We start from the raw sequence: 25,819 nt of genomic DNA, 5'->3' as shown, positions 1-25,819 counted from the left end.
AAACGCTGGAAGTGTATGGGTAGTGTTAGCCTGCCTCCACCTAAAGTCGCTAATTAGCTTAGCTCAAACACTGGAAGTGTATGGGTAGTGTTAACCTGCCTCCACCTAAAGTCGCTAATTAGCTTAGCTCAAACACTGGAAGTGTATGGGTAGTGTTAGCCTGCCTCCACCTAAAGTCATCAGAGAAACTCTTCAGCAACTCTAAAGGGACCGATCTTGGTCTCAGAGCTGACAAAACTCTCCGGTAAGACATCTTGAGCGGTCAAATGCCGGTAACGGGACCAGATCGGTCAAAACGGAGGGTTCAAGCAAAGACGCTTTATTTTGGTTCAAGCTAGCTACATCGAGGGTAGGTTAGCTTCCTATTTCAAAGTAAAAGCACAAATTCTATCGTCATGGTTTTCTGTATGTAAAGGGCAACGGGTGTTTTATTTTGTGGAAGTGACCGGAAGTGCGTTGGTCACAACGGCTAGCTTGAGTAGCGCCGAATTCATCCCAACAAAATTGTAAACAGCTGGTATTTAGACAAATTAACGACACACTGCTGATCTAAACGGCTACTTTCTCACCTAAACATGTTTGAAATGTGGATAAAGTGATATATTTACAGAGTTTAGAGCTAAAATGAAATCAGCTTCTGACTGCTGATTTCAGCTCAGGTAGGAGGCAGGCTAACACTACCCATACACTTCCAGTGTTTGAGCTAAGCTAATTAGCGACTTTAGGTGGAGGCAGGCTAACACTACCCATACACTTCCAGTGTTTGAGCTAAGCTAATTAGTGACTTTAGGTGGAGGCAGGCTAACACTACCCATACACTTCCAGTGTTTGAGCTAAGCTAATTAGCAACTCTAGGTGGAGGCAGGCTAACACTACCCATACACTTCCAGTGTTTGAGCTAAGCTAATTACGGCGATACGGCTCTATCTCCCTTGTTACTGCACGCACAGTGGAAAGGATGGTGTCTATCTGCTGGTCATGGACTCGGGAGTGAGGCAAGACACACACAAAAAAAAAGTTGGCGTATCCCTTTAATAAAACACAGTGATTATCCCCTCATAGTGCCACTGTTATCACACACACAGACACACACAGAGACACACACACGCCCTTCACATTAAACCTATGGTGTCATACGTACAAAGATCAATATTTAATTGATTAATTCCCATAATAACAACTGTGTTATAGGTTGAGACCTGAACACACACCTGTAGTAAAACCATAAAACCTGTGTGTGTGTGTGTGTGTGTGTGTGTGTGTGTGTGTGTGTGTGTGTGTGTGTGTGTGTGTGTGTGTGTGTGTGTGTGTGTGTGTGTGTGTGTGTGTGTGTGTGCAGTGGGAGAGCCCATCAACCACGAGGCCTGGCACTGGTTCCACAGTGTGGTCGGAGAGGGACGGTGTCCTCTGGTGGACACCTGGTGGCAGACAGGTGAGACACACGCCCACACTCACCTGTCACAGTCAGCACAGACACCGAGTCCCATCTGGGATCTGGTCTGGGAATAGTAGTAATAGTAAAAATTGGAAACATTAAACAAAGAATAAAAAGCAAGAAAAAAGAATAACATATCTATATATAAAATAAAAACTAGACTAAAGTAGAGGATAAAATTAATATGAGTTTGCAGCATGAAATATCGATTTGTAGACAATTAAAGCAGAAGTAAGGTGAATGTTTGTGTTAATCTAAGTCTTAAATAGTTGTATCTTCCGACAGCAATCACTTCTATAGAGTGTTTGGTCTGAAACACGGGTCTGTCAGTCACTCTGCTCTGCTCTGAGCCCAGGAGAAAACTTTCCTCGTATCCTACAACCTTTATCCAATGAGGAGAGAGAACGGCATAAAGGGGCAGTCCTCTCTGTGTGTGCAGCCAAGGGATGCGCCTGAATGTGGTGACGTAGGGACGAGGGCGGGGGCTGCTAACTCCATCTGCTGACAGGAAGTTAGAGCCAAAACCACCGGATCGCTTACTTCTGCTTTAACACAATGCAAAGTTCTTTAATTAAAAGAGTTCAGCCTTAAACACATGAAAAGAGAAATGTTTTAACCTGGATTTAAAAATGCATTGACTTGGGTCTGATTTCAGTCATTTGTAGGGGGTATAAACTGAAATATAGGCTATTAATGCATTTTCAGTGGGTTTACTGAGTATCACATAGACTACACCACTGGTTTCACTGATTTACCGTCTTATTGTGTTGCTGTTTAGTGCTTAATTTAACTGTAAAGCACTTAACAACCAGCTACATAAATAAAGCTAGAATATAGTATAAGCTATAAATAAAGACAGAACAGTCTCATCTCCTCCTGTCAGCTCCTCACACCGAGGAACATCTGGAGCTCTGAAACATCTGGAGGAAGAAGTTTATAAATAGATTTTATTCTGAAGTTTGAGAGTCAAATTAAAGGGATAGTTCACCCAAAATCGAAATTTCACTCATTATCTCCTCCCCCTCATGTGGACTAAGGGCTGGGAGAAGTTTCAGAGTCCTCCGTGGCTTCTCTGAGTTACAGGGGGTCTCGGCGTAGCAGTGCATGTCCATATGACGGTTGCTAATGGATACCAACTGTCTTCGTAACAAAAAGACACACCAAAAAACATCCAAATACCTCCATGCTGCTCGTATGTAATGTCCGTCTTGTATTGAAGCCCTGAAATGCTAAATCGTCCCGAAAAAAATTAAATAAGTCAATATTAATGCTTGTTTTGTAGCGGAAGCTTCTCGAAGCTCCTCTTCCCGGTTCGTCCAAATTTGACGAACTGGGAAGAGGAGCTTCGAGAAGCTTCCGCTACAAAACAAGCATGAAATATAGACTTATCTAATTTAATTAACGTAAGGGGGAGGAGATAATGAGTGAAATTTAAATTTTGGGTGAACTTTTCCTTTAAGACTAAAATGTCTCTAAGAAGCTGATAAATAACTACGGCTGCAGGTCTCTGGTCTCTGGTCTGTGGTCAGCAGCAGAACATCTGCAGCTGCACAAAACCAATTAAGATCAAACACACACATAGACACACACACACACACAGAGACTGGGCGTTCGAGGATCACTGGCAGCAGAGAGAGAGAGAGAGTGACCTAGTTGTGGTCCGGTCAGTGACGGTGGTGAGAGCAGAGCAGAGCGCCCCCCAGTGGAGACACAGAGTCAAAGTCAAAGTGTCTTTATTTGTCCCAAACAGGGAAAATTGATTTGCAGCCAGGAAGAAGATCCACACATTCAAACACATACACACAACTAGACAACACCAGAGAACATGTAACATTGAATGATCAGATTAAAAGGACCGACTGCAGAGATCAAATATATTAAAAAGTGCCAATAATGTACAAAAAAATAAATAATAAACAGCATGGGGCCTAAAGTGCAAATGCAACAGGTTACAACATATTAACATATTAATTATCTACTGTTTAACAACTGAAAGGTCGTGGGGACAAAGGAAACCTTAAATCTCTCAGCCTGAGGGCAACAATACAAAATCAGACTGGACACAATACCAGACAGAAGGCTTTTATTTTGAAGTGCTGATGTAGTTCCTGTGTGTGTGTGTGTGTGTGTGGGTGTGTGTGTGTGTGTGTGTGTGTGTGTGTGTGTGTGTAGAGACCGGGGGTGTGTGCATCGCCCCGCGCCCGGCCGAGGACGGCGCCGCCATCGTTCCCGCCATGGCCATGAGGCCGTTCTTTGGGATCCAGCCGGTCCTCATGGGGGAGCAGGTGACACACACACACACACACACACTCTTGGGTCACCATGGTAACAGATGCTGAACTCCAGAGGTCCTCGAATGGATCCTTGGATCACTGAATCCTTGAATAAGTGTGTATGTGTTGTGTTGTAGTTGTAGTTGTTGTGTTAGTGTTGCATTGAGACTCTCTTCCTTCACCGTCAAGACTCAATGAACGGGTCGACTGAAGCGTTTCTATAGAGACCCCCCGCCCCATGACTCCTTTTTTCATTTTGTGAGACATGTGGTGTGTCCCAAATCGCGCACTTCTGCACTTACACTTAATATTTTGAGTGCATAAGTGCGTTCACACTGAGCAGAGTGTGATAATGTAGTGCGCTATGTGCAGTGTGGATCGATGGACACTTTCCACACGTAACGGCCGTCGTCTTAGTGACGTAGCGGAAACACGTCACTACTTTTCAAACGGCAGCGGTTGCTTTGAGCAGCGACGGAGCTGACACCGCCGTTATGTCTTTAAAAAACACTCATAACACAACAACACTAACACAATAAAACACAACTTAAAGGACAATTCCAGGCGAATTCAACTCAGGGCTGTATTTTCATATCATTTTAGGTCTAAAAGAAGGAATCTGAAGATTTTCAGTTTAATTGCTCCTGTTTTGCGGTAGTTGTGTCTGTCCCCGCATCGCCATGGCAGCAATGAATGGGAGTGGATGTAAGTTCTGCTGTTTAGGCTGTTTCCATCCCTCAAAGCCACAGACAGCGTCAGATGGAGACTCAAACATGCACCCAGAAGTTTATTTACTTCAACAAGCCGACATGTTTGTAAAACTAGATCTAATTCAAAGTCTCCCGGAGTCTCGCGCGAGACCCAGTTGCCGTGCTCGGTGTGTTCAGGTGCAGTGGGAAAAGCTCCCGTTTGTGTCATAAACACAGGAATATCAACTCTTTACTTGCTTCAAGTAAAAAAAACTTCTGGGTGCATCTTTGAGTAGCCACCTGACGCTGTCTGTGGAAAAAAATGTAGACTTGAAGCAAGTAAAGAGTTGATATTCCTGTGTTTATGACACAAACGGTAGCTCCGACTGCACCTGAACACACCGAGCACTGCAACTTCGGGCTCGCGCGAGACTCCGGGAGACTTTGAATTAGATCTAGTTTTACAAACATGTCGGCTTGTTGAAGTAAATAAACTTCTGGCTGCATGTTTGAGTCTCCATCTGACGCTGTCTGTGGCTTTGAGGGATGGAAACAGCCTAAACAGCAGAACTTACATCCACTCCCATTCATTGCTGCCGTGGCGACGCGGGGACAGACACAACTACCGCAAAACAGGAGCAATTAAACTGAACATCTTCAGATTCATTCTTTTAGACCTAAAATGATATGAAAATACACCCCAGAGTTGAATTCGCCTGGAATTGTCCTTTAATAGCTCGTTTTGATCAGCAGAAAGCGCCGTCAAGTGTCGGCGATAGCGATAGGGCTCCAACGGCCGGTTGCTATGGTTGCAATCAGAATTTAAAAAATAGAATAATAAACTGTGGAGTCATTTCCGGTCAGTGCAGCAGCAGAGTTTATCTGAGACGGTGCTAACCTGTCCATCCTAGAGTCCTAGATCCTTGGAGGATCAGTAGTGATCTCTGGTCCAATCAGCTGCTGGTCTCTGAGTGTCGTTGACCTCTCGTGACCTCTGGATGTGAGAGGGCGAGCGAGCCTCTCTCTCTCTGGGTGTAATCTATTACAGCTGCAGCATCTGTTTGTTGTGATTAACGCCGTCCAATCACACGCCGCTAATCCAGCTTCATCATCACTCCACTTTACACCAGATGAGATTAAAGTCCATTAGGTCCTTCAGCTTCAGCCGCTCACTTTCTCTGAAATCCTCCTCTTCCTCCTCCTCTTCCTCCTCTTCCTCTTCTTCATCTTCATCATCCTCACCAGGATTTAACGTGACCTCGTTACCACTGAGGAAGACCTCGCTGCATCTTCATCACCAGCTGCAGCAGTCGCTCACATGACGCTGTGTCTCATTCTACTTAAAATAAGACTCATCACATTTAAAAAGCAGCTTGTTTTTAGACACAAGACAAGTTTTTCTTCCTCATTACGAGCACAAAAAAACTTGCTTTCACTTTTTCTACTTATTTCAAGTGAAATTTAGTTTGAAACAAGTGAAAATGATCTAAAAACAAGTTCATTTTTAGGTGATGAGTCTTAGTTTAAGTGGAAAGAGATTAGTTTTGACTAGAAATGAGACATTTGGACAAGAAATAAGCAGCTGCAGTACAACCATCAGTTCAGAGTGGCTCCTCCATCACAGTGGAGGAACATCAGGTGAGACGCACACTGAGGGCAGTGAATCCAAGGAAGGCTGCCGGACCTGACGGTGTTGGTGGACGGGTGCCTAAGGACTGCGCAGACCAGCTCGCAGGGGTCTTCACCAACATATTCAACCAGTCCCTACACCAATCCACTGTTCCACCCTGCCTCAAGTCTTCCATCATAGTTCCTCTGCCTAAAAAGCACATCAGCAGCAGCCTCAATGACTACAGACCTGTGGCACTAACTCCAATCATCACAAAGTGCCTGGAGAAGCTCGTCCGTAGTCATATCATGTCCTGTCTCCCATCAACACTAGACAAGCATCAGTTTGCATATAGGAGGAACAGATCCACAGAAGACGCAGTGGCCATAGGCCTCCACACAGCTCTGTCACATCTGGAGCAGCCGGGCACCTATGTGAGGCTGCTATTTGTGGATTTTTCCTCCACTTTCAACACCATACTCCCACACAAGCTGATACAAAAACTGACAGGCCTTGGACTATCAGATTCCATCTGCAGCTGGGTTCTGGACTTTCTGTCGGACCGCTCTCAGAGGGTAAGGATTGGCACTCACACCTCCACTACTCTCAGCCTCAGCACCGGCTCCCCACAGGGCTGTGTGCTTAGCCCCTTGCTCTTCACCTTGTACACACACGACTGCAGCCCCTCCCACCCTAGTAATACAATCATAAAGTTCGCGGACGATACCACCATAATTGGGCTCATCTCCGGGGGAGACGAGTCCGCTTACCGGGACGAGGTGGAGAGGCTGTTTGGGTGGTGCAGGGATAACAACTTGGTCCTTAACACAGCAAAGACCAAAGAGGTTGTAGTGGACTACAGAAAGAACAAAACTGACATCCAGCCCCTGCTCATCGACAGGGATTGTGTGGAGAGGGTGGCGGACTTTAAGTTCCTGGGTGTCACCATCAAGGAGGATCTCACCTGGAGTGCTAACACCACAGCGCTTGTGAAGAAGGCCCAGCAGAGACTGTAGTTCCTCAGACTCCTCAAGAAACAACAACTCTCTGTGGACTCGCTGGCAACCTTCTATCACGGCGCTGTGGAGAGCATCCTGACATCCTGACAGACTGTATCTGTGTGTGGTTGGCCAGCTGCACGGCTGCAGACAGAAAAGCACTCAGCAGAGTCATCACCAATGTTCCCTCTAATTTTCAAAACTCCTGAGCAGAAATTCAACTCCCCTGATGAGCTGCTTGAGCGACTCTGAGCGACAGCTCAAGCAAACACAGTACGTCCACATGCTGGTGCTATGGCCTCACCTCTCCAACTCCACATATCAATACTATTGACTATTACTATAATGATTAATAACAGATTATTTTGACAACATTACCTAGGCTGCTCCATATCTAGGTCAGTTACAGTTAATGAGAACAAAATACAATATTGTTTTGGCAAAATAGATTTTGCATTTATTGCCATATGAACAATATGAAAAAAATAACTAACATCAAGTTGGTGTCATCAACTCTTGGCACAGAAGCATCTTGATATGAACAGTAATAATAATTCTGAAGCAAAAACTTAAATGGTAGTTGCACTACAGACCACGGTTAAGGACAGACATTTCACAGTTTGAAGCCACATTAGGGACAAAAATAAACAGTAAACTAGTTGGGGATATTTGAGTGTGCAACTTTTTTTGTCTTCTGGGCAAAGAGGTGGAGCAGTAAAACACCTGAGAGGGAACAATGGTCATCACCACTGCCCAGAGGATCATCAGCTGCCCCCCCCCCCCTCACTGCAGGAACTGTACAGTTCCCGCTGCCTAAAAAGAGCCAGGAACAAACTGGGGGACTCATCACATCCTGGTCATCCTTTGTTTGAGCTGCTGCCATCAGGCAGGAGATACAGGGCTCTTAAAACGAAAACAAACAGATTAAAGAACAGTTTTTACCCAAGAGCCGTTGCTGCCCTAAATGCCTGGTAAACTGTGCAATAGGTATGGTGTGTGTGTGTGTGTGTGTGTGTGTGTGTGTGTGTGTGGCTGGGAGATAAATTTTTCTAAATTTTTATAGAGTTTTTAAATTATTGTTTTTAATTTATTGTCTATTGCTGCTGTATTTTTGCACCTGGGATTGCGACCAATTTCGTTGTGCTTGCGCAATGACAACAATAAAGTCTAAGTCTAAGAAATAAGACAAATATTCTTGGAGAGATTTAGAGTTTTTACAGTGCATCATTCTTGAGGAGTTCAGCTCTGTTGCCGTGGTGATTTACCTGAGAAATAACAACCGTAACCCTGAGATCTGTGTGTGTGTGTGTGCAGGGCGAGGTTCTCCATGGCAACTCGGTCAGCGGCGCTCTGTGTCTGTCTCGGCCGTGGCCTGGGATGGCTCGCGGTATCTATGGCGACCACCAGAGATTCGTCGACGCCTACTTCAAACCGTTTCCTGGTCAGTCGGTGTGTGTGTGTGTGTGTGTGTGTGTGTGTGTGTGTGTTACTGTGTGTGTGTTACTGTGTGTGTGTGTGTGTGTGTGTGTGTGTGTGTTACTGTGTGTGTGAGTGTGTGTGTGTGTGTTTATGTTACTGTGTGTGTGTGTGTGTGTGTGTGTGTGTGTGTGTGTGTGTGTGTGTGTGTGTGTGTGTGTGTTACTGTGTGTGTGTTACTGTGTGTGTGTGTGTGTGTGTGTGTGTGTGTTACTGTGTGTGTGTTACTGTGTGTGTGAGTGTGTGTGTGTGTGTGTGTGTGTGTGTGTGTGTGTGTGTGTGTGTGTGTGTGTGTTTGACCTTTGACCTTTGACCTGTGATGACATCATCATTCCAGGTGTGTACTTCAGCGGCGACGGAGCGACGCGCAGCGAGGACGGTCACTACCAGATCACCGGCCGCATGGACGACGTCATCAACGTCAGCGGACACCGGCTGGGGACGGCCGAGATAGAGGACGCACTGGTGAGAGAGAGAGAGAGAGACACACACACACACACACACACACACATTAGTCCAGTAATTTTAGGCCAAAAAAGGGGTCAACGTTAAACAAATTGCAACAGAATCAAACTCAACTGGTTTTGTATCCTCAACATGTCCTGAGTGAGGGAAAAAAAGCCCAGAAGAATCCCATTAGGGGAAAGTTTAGAACAACACCCAAACATATCCCATTTATACGCATGCAAACATTTTTTTCACATGAATAGGGTAACATTTTTAACCTTTAGATATCTCCATGAAAATTAGTTGATTACTGACATTAAGACAAACAAGAAGAAGTTTTTTTTAATTCTTTGGTAACATGAGCAAATTTGCATAAATTTGCATAAATTCCACCGTTTTGACGGCACATGTATATATGAAGTTGCTGTGGTGGTACCGGCATGAAAACTGGAATGAGTTGACTCCATCGGTCAACCGACAAGTTGACCACTTTAAATTTCAAGATGACTGCAATTTTTTTTCAAGACAGCCACATCCTTAGTAGAGCAGGTATGACATGCTCCGTCTCTATTAATGCTCATGGGCCTAAATTGGTTCCATTCCCTAAGTTTTTTAACTGTAATATCATATTACAGTTAAAAAATGTCTTGTTCAATCTTGTTAACATATATGTTAACAAGATTGAACAAGACATTTTCACCTGCTCTACCCAATGTTTAGATCAGGTGTTGTATGTATGCAAATTAGCCATACGTAATGTCATACCTGCTCTACTAAGGATGTGGCTGTCTTGAAAAATTACAGTCATCTTGAAATTTACAGTGGTCAACTTGTCGGTTGACCGATGGAGTCAACTCATTCCAGTTTTCATGCCGGTACCACCACAGCAACTTCATATATACATGTGCCGTCAAAACGGTGGAATTTATGCAAATGTATGCAAATTAGCTCATGTTAACAAAGAATTTCAAAAAACTTGTAATACATTTTTTGTTTGTCTTAATGTCAGTAATCAACTCAGTAATTTTCATGGAGATATCTAAAGGTTAAAAATTTTACCCTATTCATGTGAAAAAAAATGTTTTATATGCGTATAAATGGGATATGTTTGGGTGTTTTTCTAAACTTTCCCCTAATGGGATTCTTCGGGGCTTTTTTTCCCTCACTCAGGACATGCTGAGGATACAAAATCAGATGAGTTTGATTCTGTTGCAATTTGTTTAACCTTTTCTCATAAAATGACTGGACTACACAGTTTTCAGCTGTTTTTGGACGTTTGTCTAATCTTTAAGGTTCTGAACGGTCATAAAGAAAGAATCCTCAAGAGCAGGGGTCTCAAACTCAAATGAGCTGGGGGCCACTGTCATCTCAGTGTTCGAGACGAGACAGGGTTTATTTTCAAAAATTGTATGATAATTAGGGCTGTCAAACGATTAAAATTTTTAATCGTGATTAATCTCAAAATTTCCTGAGTTAACCACATCTTTTTCTTTTTTGCTTGAAATACCAGCAAGATGAATGGAAAGCATAAGAAACATCTAGATCTGGACGTTTCTTGTGCTTTCCAAATACCATTTTCATGGTATTTAAAAATCAGCTGTCAGAGGGAGAGAGAGCAGCCTCGTTTGGTGACAAGAAGAACAAGTTCTCTAGTGTAGAGGAGAAAAAACATATGCAGGTTTTCATTACACATTATAAGAGACCCCTGCTCTAGAATAAACACCAGAGCACTAACTAGAGGTGACTGTGACACACAACAGCGCAAAACCAAATTTGGTCCATCAGAGGAACCATCCTGGAATATATGACCAGTTTACGTTAGAGACTGAGCCACTTACACCTTCAAAAAGACCCTCAGACAGCCAGACCTGCTCTCATACGTAACTTTCTGTCTTTCTATTTTTCTATATGGACTCTTAATGTGAATTGGGAGATATTTTTTGTGTGAAACTGTGTTTGATCTATCTGTATACTGGTATATTGTTTGTATGTTATGACTAGCCATAGGACAACTGGAAACAATATCTGAAGAGAAAAACTAAAACATGTAAGATGGAGGCTGTATGAGATGGTTGGAAATGACTTGAATTGTTGAAGATCAATATGAAGAAATTGAAAGGCTGAAGTCTAATCAGATTTATTTAAACTGACAGCTTAGAAACATTTTTGAACCATTACTGATATAGATGGAACAATATCTGAAGAGTTAAAGTAGAATAATATAGAAGTAGTTGCACTTCGTTAAAGGGAAGAAAGAATAACTACAGAAAAATGTTTGAGGAAAATGCAGAACTCCTGCATATTGAAAGTGTAGCAGTCGAAGGGCTGGAATCTGAAATAGTTGAGAAAAGATTCATATTATTATTAATAATAATGATGATGTCGTTGTTGTTCTGCAGGATGAACATCCAGATGTTCCAGAAACAGCTGTGATTGGAATCCCACATGACATCAAAGGAGAAGGTGAGTTCAACTTCAACTCCCATCATCCTCTGGGGTTAAAGGACGATTCCTGTCAAATCCAACCTCTGGCTCTAGTTTCCTAATATTTCAGCTCTAACAGAATGAATGTTTAGATTTTATTTTTCCTGTCCCCTGTCCTGCAGTAGCTCTGTCTGTCCCTGCATCGCCACGGCAGCGATGAATGGGAGCTGTTTACATCCCTCAAAACTGCATTTATTTCCCCACACACAGCATCAGATGTCTTCAAACAGACACCGAGGGGTTTGTTACCTTCTAGAAAGACGACATGTTTGCAGACGGAGCTGATAAAAGTCTCATGAAGTCGAGTCTGAACAGGAGCTCATGTTTCTTTTTCTTTTTTCTCTTTTTTGTGTTACTTGAACTTCATTTATCTCACCTTTCTCCATTTATTTATTTAGTGTTGTTATCATACTACTATTATTTTTTACTATCATCATCTTCCCTTATCTTCATTTCTTTTTAAGACAAGTTATGTTCATATTATTTCTTTACTTTGTTTAAATTATTAGTAAGGTCAAGGTGAGGTCATGCTACAGTATAAGCCTTTCACCTGCACATCACATCTTTTCCTCCCTATTAAAAGAGATACATAAATGTATTTATTTTATTTCATATGTGCAAATAAATAAAGTCTAAAAACCGGCTGAAGCTTCAGACCTGTAGACACAGTTAACCATCAACTGGACTCTCAGTGAGACTTTGTTTCAGCTCCATTTGCAAACATGTCGTCTTTCTAGAGGTGAACAAACCCCTCGGTGTCTGTTTAACCCTCCTGTTGTCCTCCTGGGTCAAGGAAGGAAGGAAAGAAAGAAAGATGGAGGAAGGGAACAGATTGGATCAGGGAAGGAAGAAGAACGAAGGGAAAGAAGGGAGGAAGAAAGTGAAAAGGATGGTGGGAAGAAGGAAGGGAGAAAGGAAGGAAAGAAGGGTGGGCAAAGGGAACAGATTGGGTCAAGGAAGGAAGAAGAAGGAAGGATGGAGGGAAAGAAAGAAAGAAAGAAAGAAAGAAAGAAAGGGAACAGATTGGGTCAAGGAAGGAAGGGAAATGATGGTGGGAAGAAGGGAGAAAGGAGGGAAAGAAGGATGGAGGAAGGGAGGAACAAAGAAAGGAAAGGAGTGGAGAAAGGAGGGATGGAGAGACAGAAGGAAGGGAGGAAAGAAGGACCCAGGAGGACGACAGACAGAGCTACTGCAGGACAGGAGACAGTAAAAATAAAATCTGCAGAATCCTTCATTTAGACCTAAAACATTAGAAACTAGAGCCAGAGGTTGAGTTTGACAGGAATCGTCCTTTAAGTCTGAGAGAGACTGTGACTCTGCTGCCTCCTGCTGGTCGGACGGTGGAAACACACAGAATAACAGTTAACCCTCTATGGTACGCTGCATTATGATGCCAGTGGGGGAAAAATGTTTGGAGTGTTTTTATGTCTCAAAATAGACTAAATAAACATCATCTGAAGACATTTTAAAAATTATTTATTTTTGGAAGTTTTTGGGATGTTTTGCCTGTAGCAACATTGTACCATTACGGTTCATCATCTACTGTATTAGAAACACCGACCAGTCTCTGTAGACTTTCACCTCCACTGGCCTCATCCTCATCTTCCTCATCATCATCATAACAGCCTGATGTTTACTTTACTGCATCCAAAATCACATTTATTAAGGATAAAAAACTAAATGATGATGAATTATATGTTTTTGAACATTATATTTACACCTAAACACACACTACCATAGTCTCATAATGCAATATTGATTCCATAATGGTCCACTGTCGCCTCAAGGCAACGCTGCAATTTTCTATAATGGTACGTTGTTGCTTTGGGGCAACAGGTGCATTTTAACAAGTTTCCATTATTTAATAAGTAAATAAATTGCATGGAACTATTAAAAATTAAACTTTACTAATCTATTAGTGTAAATATATTTTTTTCCAGATGAAAAAGGGCCAGGAAGTTACTGTATGTTTTCAGACCGTTTTAGTGGAGCAAAATGGCAAACCTGTTTCCTTTGAAAAAGTCTGTAAAAAAGGGTTTCAGTGGCTTCTTGAAAGTCATGTGATAAATTAAAGCATTGTTATTGGTTCTCTAAGGTCTCCTCTCTTTTTTAAAGTATTACAGCATTAAATGGGATGAATTGTGGAGATGTGACAGGACAAAAAGTGGTATGCTGCCTGAGGGCAACATGGTACCATAGAGGGATATACTATATTTAACTGTGTGTGTGTGTGTGTGTGTGTGTGTGTGTGTGTGTGTGTGTGTGTGTGTGTGTGTGTCAGTGCCCTTTGCCTTCGTGGTGCTGAAGGAGGCCGTGACCTTCGACCCCCCCGTGGTCCTGCAGCAGCTCAGGGAACTCGTCTCCACCAAGATCGCCAAGTACGCCGTCCCCGAGCACTTCCTGGTAGGTCACCGCCCATCAGCCAATCAGCTCTCAGCTCAGGTTTAGTGAAGCCGTCAGCCAATCGGAGCCCAGGTGGCCCGTTGCCCCTAGTGACGGCGTTTTTTCTCACAGCTTTATTTCAAATTCACAATGACTGCGTTTACATGCACTTCAGTACCCCGATTTCAATCGGGTTTTTTAAGTACCCCGATTTTGTGTTTGCACATGTAAACACCATTTCCCGATTCCAGAAATCGGGATAAGCTCATATCCCGATTTTGAGAAACCCGATTTTGCTGCCTGGAGAACTCCGAAAGAAACCAGGATACTGGAGCATGTAAACACAGTACCCCGATATCTGAAAGCTGCTCAGCCAGCTGACGTAACCGTTACCATAGATACGTTAAAGTCACTGTTTACATCCCCAATGTGCGGTTGGTTTATCCACATGACGGCTGTTTACAAGTCTGCTACGACGTTTTTGGGAGGAGTGAAGCTCCCCGTGTGTGAGCTGTGACCGGGACATCACAGAGGCAGCAACCCCGTCTCCGTCTCCTGACGTGCTGAGCCAGCCAGACTAAAGTTACTCCGTCACCTCGGGAGAGAAGACGGTCGTTAATTAACTTACCCGTAGGTTTTTAGATGTTTACTGCCAGCTGGTTATATTCTTTTTAGGAGATAAATGTTGGTCTCATTGATGAAATCTAATAATTGTGGCAGTAGCAGTTTGTTTGAATGAAAAGTGAAGCTTCATGTGTGTATTGGAGGAGCAGCGCTGCCTGGAGGCTCTGTCGCCTAACGTGTGTACAGAAATCACTACTTTTACATCAATAAATGCATGTTTTACAATGAACCGATCAGTCTGCATTGAATTTACCTTTCTTTTATTAAGTTATATAACATGGCAGCATTTTTAATTTGTAAATTTTCGGACCTACATATTTCCTAGTAGTTGCGCTTCCTGTTGTAAATAATAAACATGAATGAAACACACATACGCACGTAAGACGCAGTAATCAGAAACCGGGATACTGTATTTATCATGTATACAGAGATACTGAATAACCGGGTTTCTCTAACTTCATGTAAACACCATACCCCCAATTTGATCAATAATCGGGGTACTTAAAAAACCCGATTGAAATGAAATCCAATTTGAACTCATTTGAGGAAAAAACATTTGCTTGCATTTAAAACAGTACAAGTTTACAACATATCAAACAGGTAAAATAAAATAACATAAAATAAAAATAATAATTACAGGGGTTGACAGAGACTCTGACATTGTTTCATACAACTCATTTATGGGCTGGTTTTCCTTTAGGGATGTTATATAGTTTTTAATTTCATTCTTAAAACAGTTTATGTTGGGCTGCTTGCTGTTATTCCATTTATTCTTGTGTATATGATACTTTGCCATAGTGAAAATAATGTTCACCATTTTGGATTCCTTTTTTGACAGACCATCCATATAGATCATCACTTGAAATTTGTTAAACAAAGAATCGTTAATCCCAATATTTAACCATCGATAAACATCTTTCCAAAACATCATTGTGACTGAACAAGAGAAAAAAAGGTGTTCAATTGTTTCATATTCTGTCTGTCATACAAAAAACACACGGATTAACTTCAAAACTAAACCTTTTCCTTAGAGTTTCAGCAGCAGGATCAATATTATTTATTCATTTGAACTGAATTTCTTTGACCTTGGGTGAAATTGGCCGTTTAAGAAGCTACAATAAGTCTTTGTTAATGTAACTTCATCATCTGTTATCTTTATTTTCGTTGACTTTTTCATATCATGGACAGGGCCGTTGTCTAGGGGAGAAAGGTGATGATAACTCTAGGGGCCCAGCGCCCAGTGGGGCCCATAAAAAACCCCAGTAGTCTAATCTTTGTATGACTGATTTATTCTGCGGAAGACCCTGACTAATACTCATAGGGCCGGATTTACTAAAGGTTTGCGTGTATTAAAACGTGTGCAAACGTGATTGCACGCGCAAACACATGTGGAACCTGATCTACTAACCAGGCGCACCAAGGATTGCGTCTCTCAAATGGGCAAAATAGCACGTGCGATCCATTTAGCGTGTTTGCCTTGATGAATATGTAAATATGGGCGTTTCAGCCAGAACGTGCAGAATACTGGGAGGAGTAGATGCAAATAGATTTATTTAGCGTGTGCAATGTGATTTACCAAACCAGGAAGAGATTGCGGTGGCTGTTTTTGCGTCTTTATTTACCACGTCTGAAAACCATTTACTAACTGATACAACTTTGCCAAAACGTATGCGTTTATTGATTTGATACCTGTCAGAGCCCCGTGATCTTACATCTCTGCATTTCCTCACGTCTGGGTCATTCTGTAACAGTTTTTCAGCCGTGTTAAAAGTCTTTTACGCGCCGTTACGCACGGGGCACGTCTGTCCTGCAGTGCGCTCCTCTCCTCTCCTCTCCTCTCCTCTCCTCTCCCCTCTCCTCCTCTCCTCTCCTCTCCTCTCCTCTCCTCTCCTCTCCTCTCCTCTCACCTGGCTGCTCAGCTCCGTCTCTCAGTCCCGGTCCTGGACTGAGACACGTCACCGCTGCCTTCACCCGTCTTTGATCCCTCTGGTCAGTGGTCAGAGTGTTTAGATCCGTGTGTCCCACCTGAGCTCTCTATTAATCCACTCGATCATGGGCAGCACACACACACACACACATATTACAGGTGTGTGATTGTCGCTGCAGCTGCTGCCTGTTCGTCACTATATGACGAGTTGGGCCCTGTAGCGATTTGTGTTTATTTATCTAAACAGAGCGCGAGAGAGATGAACACACATGCTGTCATTGTAGCATCGGATCAAATGTCATTCTGTCCCTTCGTCCGTCCAGCTCTCTGTCCACTCTCTCCATGGCGGAAACGATTACATGCGCAAAACCCTCATTTACATATTGCGGTTTGCACGTGTTTTCATTTAGCGGGTTACTCTTAGTAGATCACCTGTTTTGCGTGCACTAACCAAACACGCAATATTATAGCGGACGCAAACAATATAGCGCCCGCTATCTGAGATCTTAGTAAATCCGGCCCTTAGTACACTGTAAAAACTCAACATCTTTCCAAGAATATTTGTCTTATTTCTTGTCCAAATGTCTCATTTCTAGTCAAAACTAAACTCTTTCCACTTAAAATAAGACTCATCACCTAAAAATTAACTTGTTTTTAAATCATTTTCACTTAAATTCACAATAAATAGAAAAATCTGCCAGTGAAAGTGAAGTTTTTTGTGCTTGTAATAAGAAAGAAAAACTTGCTCCACTATCAGCTTTTTCTACTTATTCCAAGTGAAAATCTGCTTGAAAGAAGTAAAAAGTGTCTAAAAACAAGCTACTTTTAATATGATGAGTCTTATTTTAAGTAGAATGAGATTTGTTTTGACTAGAAATAAGACAAATATTCTTGCTAAGATACTTGAGTTTTTGCAGTGTAATTGCTGCATTAGCATCAAAACAAAGAAGGCTAAATAAAAAAACGATAATACATACGTAGTCTAAGAAAAAAAAAGGAAAAGTTAGGGGGAGGGGCCCACTTTAGTATTCTTTAAGGGGGCCCAGAATTCATAGCAACGGCCCTGATCATGGAATAGCTTTTCTTTAAACACACTTCCTGGTAGGTCACAGCCCATCGGCCAATCGGCTCTCAGCTCAGGTTTAGTGAAGCCGTCGGCCAATCGGAGCGCAGGTTGGGCCCGTTGCCCCTAGTGACGGCGGTGGTTCTCTCTGTCTCCAGGTGGTGAAGCGGCTGCCGAAGACTCGCTCCGGGAAGATCATGAGGCGCATCCTCAGGAAGGTCGCCATGGAGACGACCGGCGACCTCGGCGACGTGTCGACTCTGGACGACCCGTCCGTCGTCAAGGAGATCGTCGAGGCGCACGCGCTGTACAGGAAGGAGAAGGAGAAGAAGAAGTAGGAGGGATGACATCAAAACTGTGATGTCATCAGAGGAAACTTCCTGTTTTTATCTAAAATCTGAGTCTGTAAACGGTGATAAGCACTTTAATAAACGTGTTAATAAACATGAATAAACTCTTTATTAAGCACTTTAATAAATAATATAATTAAAACTGTAACAAACATTGTTATAACTTAAATAAACTGTGTAATAAACACTTTAATAAACACTATAATGAACATGAATAAAGACTGTAATAATCAGTTTTTGCCTCAGATGATTTTAATTTTATCAGATTTTATTGACGATTCTTTGAACTGTTGATTAATTCATTGTTTGTTTGTTTGTTTGTTTAATTGTTTATTACTGATGTGAAATAAACATGAACTCTGATGTTTGTTGTTATAAAAGAGATAAAATGCAAGTGTCCCTTCAAATTCTAAAGGACCGCTGGCGACATTACCAGAAAATAGTGAGAGATGCCAAAAGAAATCATTTCTCAAATATCATTCTTTCAAATTATAACAAGCCCCAAGTATTATTTAAAATCATTGACTCAGTCCTTAACCCCCCGCAGACTGCAGGTATGGAACCATCTCCTGCCACTTGTGAAACCTTTTTAGACTTCTTCACTGGAAAAGTCTCCTCATCCAGAGCGTCAATTACTCCTCCTGCCTATGATCCCTCCATTTTGGTCCCCTGCTTTGCTATTCTTAATGAGTTCAAACCTGTTACTATGTCCCTCCTACAGGAGATTGTTGGCCACCTGAAACCCTCCGGGTCTCCAAGTGATGCGGTCCCTCCTAGACTCCTTAAAGAGGTCTTTCCCTCTGTAGGTCCATCTGTCCTCACGGTTATAAACAGTAGCCTGTACTCTGCAGTTTTCCCGAAACAGCTTAAACATGCAGTGGTCCAGCCTCTGATTAAGAAGCCAGCCCTGGACCCCACAATCCCTGCAAATTTCAGGCCTATTTCCAAGCTGCCATTTCTTTCAAAAATCCTTGAGAAGATAGTGTATAGTCAATTAATGGCCTTTCTGGAAGAATACAACATTCTCGAAACATTCCAATCTGGTTTTAAAAATCTCCACAGTACAGAATCAGCCCTGCTGAGAGTTTTTAATGATATATTTTTAGCTACCGACTCTGGGGACAGTGTGATTCTTTTACTTTTAGATTTAACGGCAGCGTTTGATACAGTGGACCACAAAATTTTAATTTCTCGTTTAGAACACTGGGTGGGTATTAGGGGCTCAGCATTAGAGTGGTTCCGATCATACTTAGCAGACCGAACTTTCTGTGTCAACATTGGTGATTTCATGTCTTCCTGTGCGCCCCTCCCATGTGGGGTACCACAAGGTTCGGTCCTAGGCCCTCTTCTGTTTTCGCTATACCTGCTCCCACTGGGGTCCATCCTACGCAAACATGGCATATCCTTCCACTGCTATGCAGATGATTGCCAGATTTACCTGCCCCTCAAAAAGAAAAATGCATCTTCTTTGAAACCACTTTTTAAATGTCTTAATGATCTAAAGGCCTGGATGGCACTCAACTTTTTAAATTTTAACGAAAATAAAACTGAGGTGATGGTTTTTAATGGCACTGCTGGGACTCCATCCATTGATCTAGGTTCACTAGCCCAATACTCAAAACCTACTATCAAAAACCTTGGGATAAAAATGGATCCTGGGCTAAACCTTGACAGTCAGATCACGGCAGTTGTGAAGTCGAGTTTCTTCCAACTGAGGCAGTTGGCTAAAATAAAACATATTCTCTCAAGGCAGCACCTAGAGATGACCATCCACGCTTTTATAACTAGTCGGCTTGACTATTGTAATGCCTTATATGTAGGGGTTAGCGCATCCGCCATCACCCGTCTTCAGATGGTACAAAATGCTGCTGCACGCCTTTTAAGTGGCATAAATAAACGTGAGCATATTACCCCCATTTTAACTGCGCTACACTGGCTGCCCATTCGTTTTAGGATTAATTTTAAAATTCTTTTATTTGTTTTTAAGTCTCTTAATGGCCTGGCCCCACCATACCTTTCGGAGCTGTTAGAACCTTACGCTCCTACACGTCCCCTCAGGTCAGCTGACCAGCTGCTCCTGAAAGTCCCGAAAATGACAACCAAACTTAAAGGGGACCGCGCTTTTTCAGTTGTGGCACCAAAGTTATGGAACGACCTGCCTTTTGATATCAGACAAGCTCCATCGCTGCATGTTTTTAAAAAGCGCCTCAAAACTCACCTGTTCTCCATAGCCTTTGACCCCGTTTTAAACTGATGTCTTTTATTCTGCTGTTAGTTATTTATTGTTTGACTCACCTATGCGCTATGTTTTAATTGTTTTATTGGTTTTGTATAGTGTTATTTTAAATGCACTTTATTATTTTCTGTTGTGTTCTATGTACTTTTTGTGTCTTATGCCAATTGTATATTTTGTGTGTGATTTTGTACAGCACTTTGGTCCACTGGATTTTTAAAGTGCTTTATAAATAAAGTTGGTATGGTATGGTATGGTATAAACAGATGATGTCATCATGTTCAATAAACTAAAGTCAGATCATGACGTCATGAAGAGTTTTACTTCATGTGAGTGTAAACTCATCTTTGTTTTGTTTTTTCTCTAAATCTCAATAAAGTTATTTTATAAAAACAAAGTGATGAATGAACTGATGTTTGTTTATTATTCATTTAGTTTGATTGAACCTTTAACCCTCCTGTTGACCCAATCTGTTCCCTTCTATTCCTCCTTCCTTCCTTCCCTTCGTCCTTACTTCTTCTTCCTTCCTCTTTTGATCCAATCTCCCTCCCTCCCTCTTTCTTTTTTCCTCTTTCCCTTCCTTTTTTCCACAATCCATCCTTCCTTGAACAAATCTGTTCCCTCCATCAATCTTTCTTTCCTTCCTTTTTCCCTCCCTCCCTCTCTTCCTTCATCCTCCTTACTTCTTCTTCCTTCCTTTTTTACCCAGTTGACCCAATCTGTTCCCTCCCTCCTTCTATCTTTCCTTCCTTTTTCCCTTCCTTCTTTCCTCCCATCTTTCCCTTCCTTCCTTCCCTTCGTCCTTACTTCTTCTTCCTTCCTCTTTTGACCCAATCTGTTTCCTCCCTCCATCTTTCTTTTTTCCTCTTTCCCTCCCTTTTTTCCACAATCCTTCCTTCCTTCCTTCTTATTCCTTCCTTGAACAAATCTGTTCCCTCCATCAATCTTTCTTTCCTTCCTTTTTCCCTCCCTCCCTCTCTTCCTTCATCCTTACTTCTTCTTCCTTCCTTTTTTACCCAGTTGACCCAATCTGTTCCTTCCCCCCTCCTTCTATCTTTCCTTCCTTTGTCCCTTCCTTCTTTCCTCCCATCTTTCCCTTCGTCCTTCCTTCCTTCACCCGGAACAGGAGGTTTAATATTAAATGTAGTTTTTCCTGTTCCATCTGTCACTGTGTTAACCCTTTATTGAAATGCTGACATGTTCAGCTCAGTTTCAAAATGTATTTTATATTGAAATTTGCTGCTTGTAAGATTTGTATTTCTAATAAATATATAAAAAATAAAAAAATAAAAATGTTGTTGTTGCTGTTTGACCTCCGGCCACCAGGGGGCGACAGGCCCCTCCTCCCCCCGCTGCTGCTGCCGTAAACGCTGCTGCTGCCGGAAGTCGATCCGGTGTCGCAGCGACAACAACAGCAGCTGTGTTGTTGTTGCTCAGAGAAGATGCAGTTTGTTTGTTTTAGTTTCCTGAACTTTCTTCTTCTTCTCCTCCTCTAATAAAGCAGCATGTCGCCGCTCGTGCAGCGCCTCGTCTCTGACGTCATGGAGGAGTTCACGGTGACCGCGAGGACAGAGATCTGCCAGAGGCTGCAGGCACGAGACTCTCACAGCGAGGTGGGCGGTGACGTCACTGACCGGCTGTTGCCGCAGCGACGACTCGTTATATTATATTATATTATATTATATTATATTATATTATATTATATTATATTATATTATATTATATTACATCTAAAGACTTGACCTGGTATTAGGACAGTTTGTTATAGTGAGGAGGTAACAGAGCAGTTTCTGCTGGTTATTTTGGACTATTTTTATTCTCGAAGCATCTAATAAAAGAGGAGCTAAACCGATCTGAAATCAGATGAAGTCTGATAAAACGTTAATTTGCCTCCTAGTTTCTGTATTTTTGAAACTATTCTCCAGAAACTAATGTCCACTGAGCTTTTTAGAGGCTGCCAAGATCATCTGAAAGACTCAATGTTTGAGTGCAGACCAAAGAAAAAGTTAGAAAAAAATAAGAATTTGAAGTGAATGTCAGTACACTCTTCACTCTTGTTTCAATCACTGAATTTCTTCAGGCTTCAGGACTATTTTACTGGTAGAAATGACCTTAATCCTTAGAGGTGTAAGAGAGAATGTCAAACTTTGAAGACAGGTGGAGTTGAGACACTGAGACTCAGGGAATTAGATATATAGATAGATAGTGATATTGAGAGGAGGTGATGGGAAGAGAAAGGATGGAGCAAAGTTAAAACAAACTGACTCAGTAGATGGAGCTTCACTAGAGACAAACTGACTGTGGTTTCAGTTTAACAGACACAAGATGCACCAACAACAGAAGGAAACTTTGATAAAACTTTACAACCCCATCAGATAAACTAGATCGAAGAAGTTTCTGTTAAGATGAAACATTGAATTGATCCTGTTAATCAGAAAATAATTTAAACTGAACTTTCTGTAACAAGAGGAAAACATGTCGTCTCTATATGAATGTTGTTCATCTATTTGTTTTGGGTAAAACAGATATGAAGCTTAAACTTTTAAAAGAAAAAGATATAATTCTCTCATATGATGAAAAAAAGCTTAAAGGGATAGTCCAACATTTAGTCAAATTGTCCCATTGCCATAATCCCTATAGTCACAGCAGTAGATTCGTTACCTTTAATTGTCGGTGCAAGCTATTTTTAGAACGGCGGAGCAGAGCCGTGAGCTGCTCAGAGCTACGCTACGGAGGCTCATTATGGGATTTCTCAGTTGGTTTCCCTCATCAAACTCATCAAATACACAATCCAACAACTCCACAACGCTCTGGTGGACAAGTTGTGAGCTGCACATTCACCACGCTATGAGATAATAACACAACGTTACCACACAGAGTTGTTTTAGAGGGAAATACAGAGACTGTTGATGAAAAACTGTCCCTGAAGGCAACGTGCATCAGTGGTTTAGCATGAATTTCCCTCTAAAACAACTCTGTGTGGTAACGTTGTGTTATTATCTCATAGTTAACAATGTTGAAATATGTAGAATCTTTTTATTTTGCAAGTATCCACCACTTTCCGGAGAATGCTGCTGGGTGTCTCCATGACGCTCCATCCCACCGTGACTGTATTGTTGATAGCATAGACTGGTTGATAGACATCGGCCGTGATGACTTTATTTATAATCATCACCTCATTTTAATGAGAACAATACGGACGAGGTTTTAGCTTTATGTCACATTTTCACATCACTATATCACCGTTGTGACTACTCTGATGTTTATAAAGTCTATAAAACCAATTGTTGAACAAACATTTTAGATTAGCTGGGCTAACCGTTAGCTGTTAGCCGTTAGCAGTGTCAATAAACAATAACTCAATAAGCGGCCCATGAAAAAAATATTTTCTCCAGCGGATATCCTAGTTCCAACATGACTGAGCTAACTGGAGTAGTTTCATGTCGTGTCCCACAACGGGAGGGTTTTAACAGCTGACGTCCTGCTGTTAGCTTAGCTGCTGCTGTTAGCTGTCAGCAGCAGCAAAGCTAACAACTACGATAACCATGACTAATTACAAAAAGGTGCACACAGAAATAGTAATGTTTGTTCAATAATTCGTTTTATAGACTTAACAAACATCAGATTTAGTCTAAACGGTTTTGGCAGCCCAGAGCCCCCACATTTGGTGCCTACACCGGTGGCTAACGCTACCAGTTAGCCGCTAACGCTACCAGTTAGCCGCTAACGCTACCAGTTAGCCGCTCGCTAGAACCGGTGGCTAACGCTACCAGTTAGCCGCTCGCTAGAATGCTACTAAAACCCACTTCTGTTGTGGTGTGACGCAATGGATCATGGGAAAATAAAGTGGTGGATACATCCACAAAAACAGGGTTACACGTTTCCATGTGTTGCAGGAGCAGCTTCTGTCTGAGGTGAAGAAACTCTGTGAGACTCTGCTGCAGGAGCTGAGGAGGCTGCTGGGGGGGGACCAGGACCAGGACCGGGACCAGGACCGGGACCGGGACCGGGACCAGGACCAGGACCAGGAGGACCAGGACCAGGACCAGGACCAGAATCTCGAACAGGAGAAAAAGGAGCAGCAGGACTCGGCCCCTCCTGCAGCAGAGGAAGTGAACGGCCAATCAGAGGCTCCTTCCTCCGCCCTCGGCCAATCAGAGGCCAGCGGCAGCACCAGGCTTCGCCCCTTCCCCTGTGCGCTGTGTGGGCGGAGCTTCTCCAGCCGCAGCAGCGTGCGCGTGCACCAGCGGACCGTGCACCGCCGCCTCACCTGTCAGAGCGCCGCCGCCGCTGCTGCCACCACCGCTGCTGCCGCCGCCACCGGCAGCGAGGCGTTCAGGTGCAGCGAGGCGTTCAGGTGCAGCGAGGCGTTCAGGTGCAGCGAGTGCGGGGAGGAGTTGTCCAGACGCAGCGACCTGGCGGCGCACCGCGGCGTCCACCCGGCGCTCAAACGCTTCACCTGCGGCGTCTGTCAGAAGAGCTTCACCGCGCGCCGCAGCGTGCACGTGCACCAGCAGACCGTGCACGGCGGCGTGAAGCCGTTCGGCTGCAGCGTGTGTGGGCGGAGCTTCAGCCAGCGCGGCGGCCTCACGGCTCACCTCAGGACTCACTCCGGCGAGCGGCCGCACGGCTGCGGCGTGTGTGGGCGGAGCTTCTCCAGCCGCGGCGCGCTGAGCGTGCACCGCCGCACGCACACCGGAGAGAAGAGCTTCAGCTGTGACGTCTGTGGGCGGAGCTTCAGCGTGGCGGCCAACCTCACCCGCCACCGCCTGGTGCACTCCGGCCGCCGCGACTTCAGCTGCCACGTGTGCGGCCGCGGCTTCACGCAGGCGGGACACCTGAAGACGCACGCGGCCGTGCACGGCGCCGCGCCCGCCTTCATCTGCGGCGCCTGCGGGAAAGGCTTCCGGCAGCGCGGCGCCCTGCTGGCGCACGAGCGCCGCCACGCCGGCGTCGAACCGTTCAGCTGCGGCGACTGCAACAAGAACTTCTCCTCGTCCACGTCGCTGAAGCGCCACCAGCGGACGCACGGCGAGCGGCCGCAGCACGGCTGCACGGAGTGCGGGAAGAGTTTCTCCTCCGCTCGGACGCTGAAGACTCACCTGCAGCTGCACGGTGCCGCCGGCGGTGCCGGCGGCGGGAAGCCGTTCTCCTGCGACGTGTGCGGCCGCGGCTACAGCTCACTCAGCTACCTGCGGCTGCACCGGCGCCGCCACTCGGAGGGGAAACCGTTCGGCTGCTCTCAGTGTGATAAAACCTTCTCCACGCGGGCCAGCGCCAGCCTGCACGGCCGCGTGCACAGCGGCGAGAAGCCGTTCGTGTGCGAGGTGTGCGGCGCCGGCTTCGGCGTGGCCCAGAACCTGGTGCGGCACAAGCGCGTGCACAGCGGCGAGAAGCCGTTCGAGTGCCCAGAGTGTGGGAAGAAGTTCAGCCAGAACAACAACCTCAAGTCTCACCTGCTGGTGCACGCGGGGGCGCGGCCGTTCTGCTGCAGCCGCTGTGGGCGGAGCTTCTCCTCCAGCAGGAGCCTCCGGGAGCACAGGTGTAGCTCCGCCCCCTGAGAGGACGAGCACCGCTGTAGCTCCGCCCCCTGACGCAGGTGTAGCTCCGCCCCCTGAGAGGAGGGGAGGGCCACACACACTTCCTGCTGCAGAACCAGACTGTGACGTGTTTCCACTGTGATGAGTTCAGGGGTCGTGGGTCAAATGTGTTTCTGATGTGTTTTATTGACATGAAGCAGAAAAATAAAATAAACAAAATAAAAACTGATCCATCTCTGGTTTAATGAATCATTCAACTCAACTGTTCTCCTTTAAATCTGTTCATTTT

At 43.9% G+C, this 25,819-nt stretch overlaps 2 protein-coding genes across 3 annotated transcripts in view; both read left to right on the top strand.

Moving 5' to 3' along the window:
- acss1 (acyl-CoA synthetase short chain family member 1) overlaps window positions 1-17,751 on the top strand; it is a 35,025-nt gene extending 17,274 nt beyond the window's left edge. Inside the window, exons 8-14 of one of the 2 annotated variants that reach the window (XM_085799152.1) lie at window positions 1,340-1,432; window positions 3,608-3,720; window positions 8,319-8,445; window positions 8,818-8,945; window positions 11,327-11,390; window positions 13,693-13,789; window positions 17,566-17,751. In XM_085799152.1, coding sequence (XP_085655278.1) covers window positions 1,340-1,432; window positions 3,608-3,720; window positions 8,319-8,445; window positions 8,818-8,945; window positions 11,327-11,390; window positions 13,693-13,789; window positions 17,566-17,572 — 629 coding nt within the window. In that variant the 3' untranslated portion in view covers window positions 17,573-17,751. Of the gene's footprint in view, window positions 1-1,339; window positions 1,433-3,607; window positions 3,721-8,318; window positions 8,446-8,817; window positions 8,946-11,326; window positions 11,391-13,692; window positions 13,815-17,565 lie in introns of both variants that reach the window. The other variant, XM_085799151.1, reaches the window with a different exon arrangement.
- A 3,632-nt stretch (window positions 17,752-21,383) lies between these two features.
- LOC146972913 (uncharacterized) lies at window positions 21,384-25,723 on the top strand. Its single transcript, XM_085801001.1, has 2 exons — window positions 21,384-21,603; window positions 23,887-25,723. The coding sequence occupies exons 1-2, from the start codon at window positions 21,496-21,498 to the stop codon at window positions 25,549-25,551; spliced, it is 1,773 nt and encodes a 590-aa protein (XP_085657127.1). The 5' UTR covers window positions 21,384-21,495; the 3' UTR covers window positions 25,552-25,723.
- The last annotated feature ends 96 nt before the right edge of the window (window positions 25,724-25,819 follow it).

This window comes from Trachurus japonicus, chromosome 15, assembly GCF_045865225.1.
Source record: "Trachurus japonicus isolate A0001 chromosome 15, Traja_1.0".
NCBI classification, from domain to species: domain Eukaryota; kingdom Metazoa; phylum Chordata; class Actinopteri; order Carangiformes; family Carangidae; genus Trachurus; species Trachurus japonicus.
This window is presented reverse-complemented; position numbering and strand designations above follow the sequence as displayed.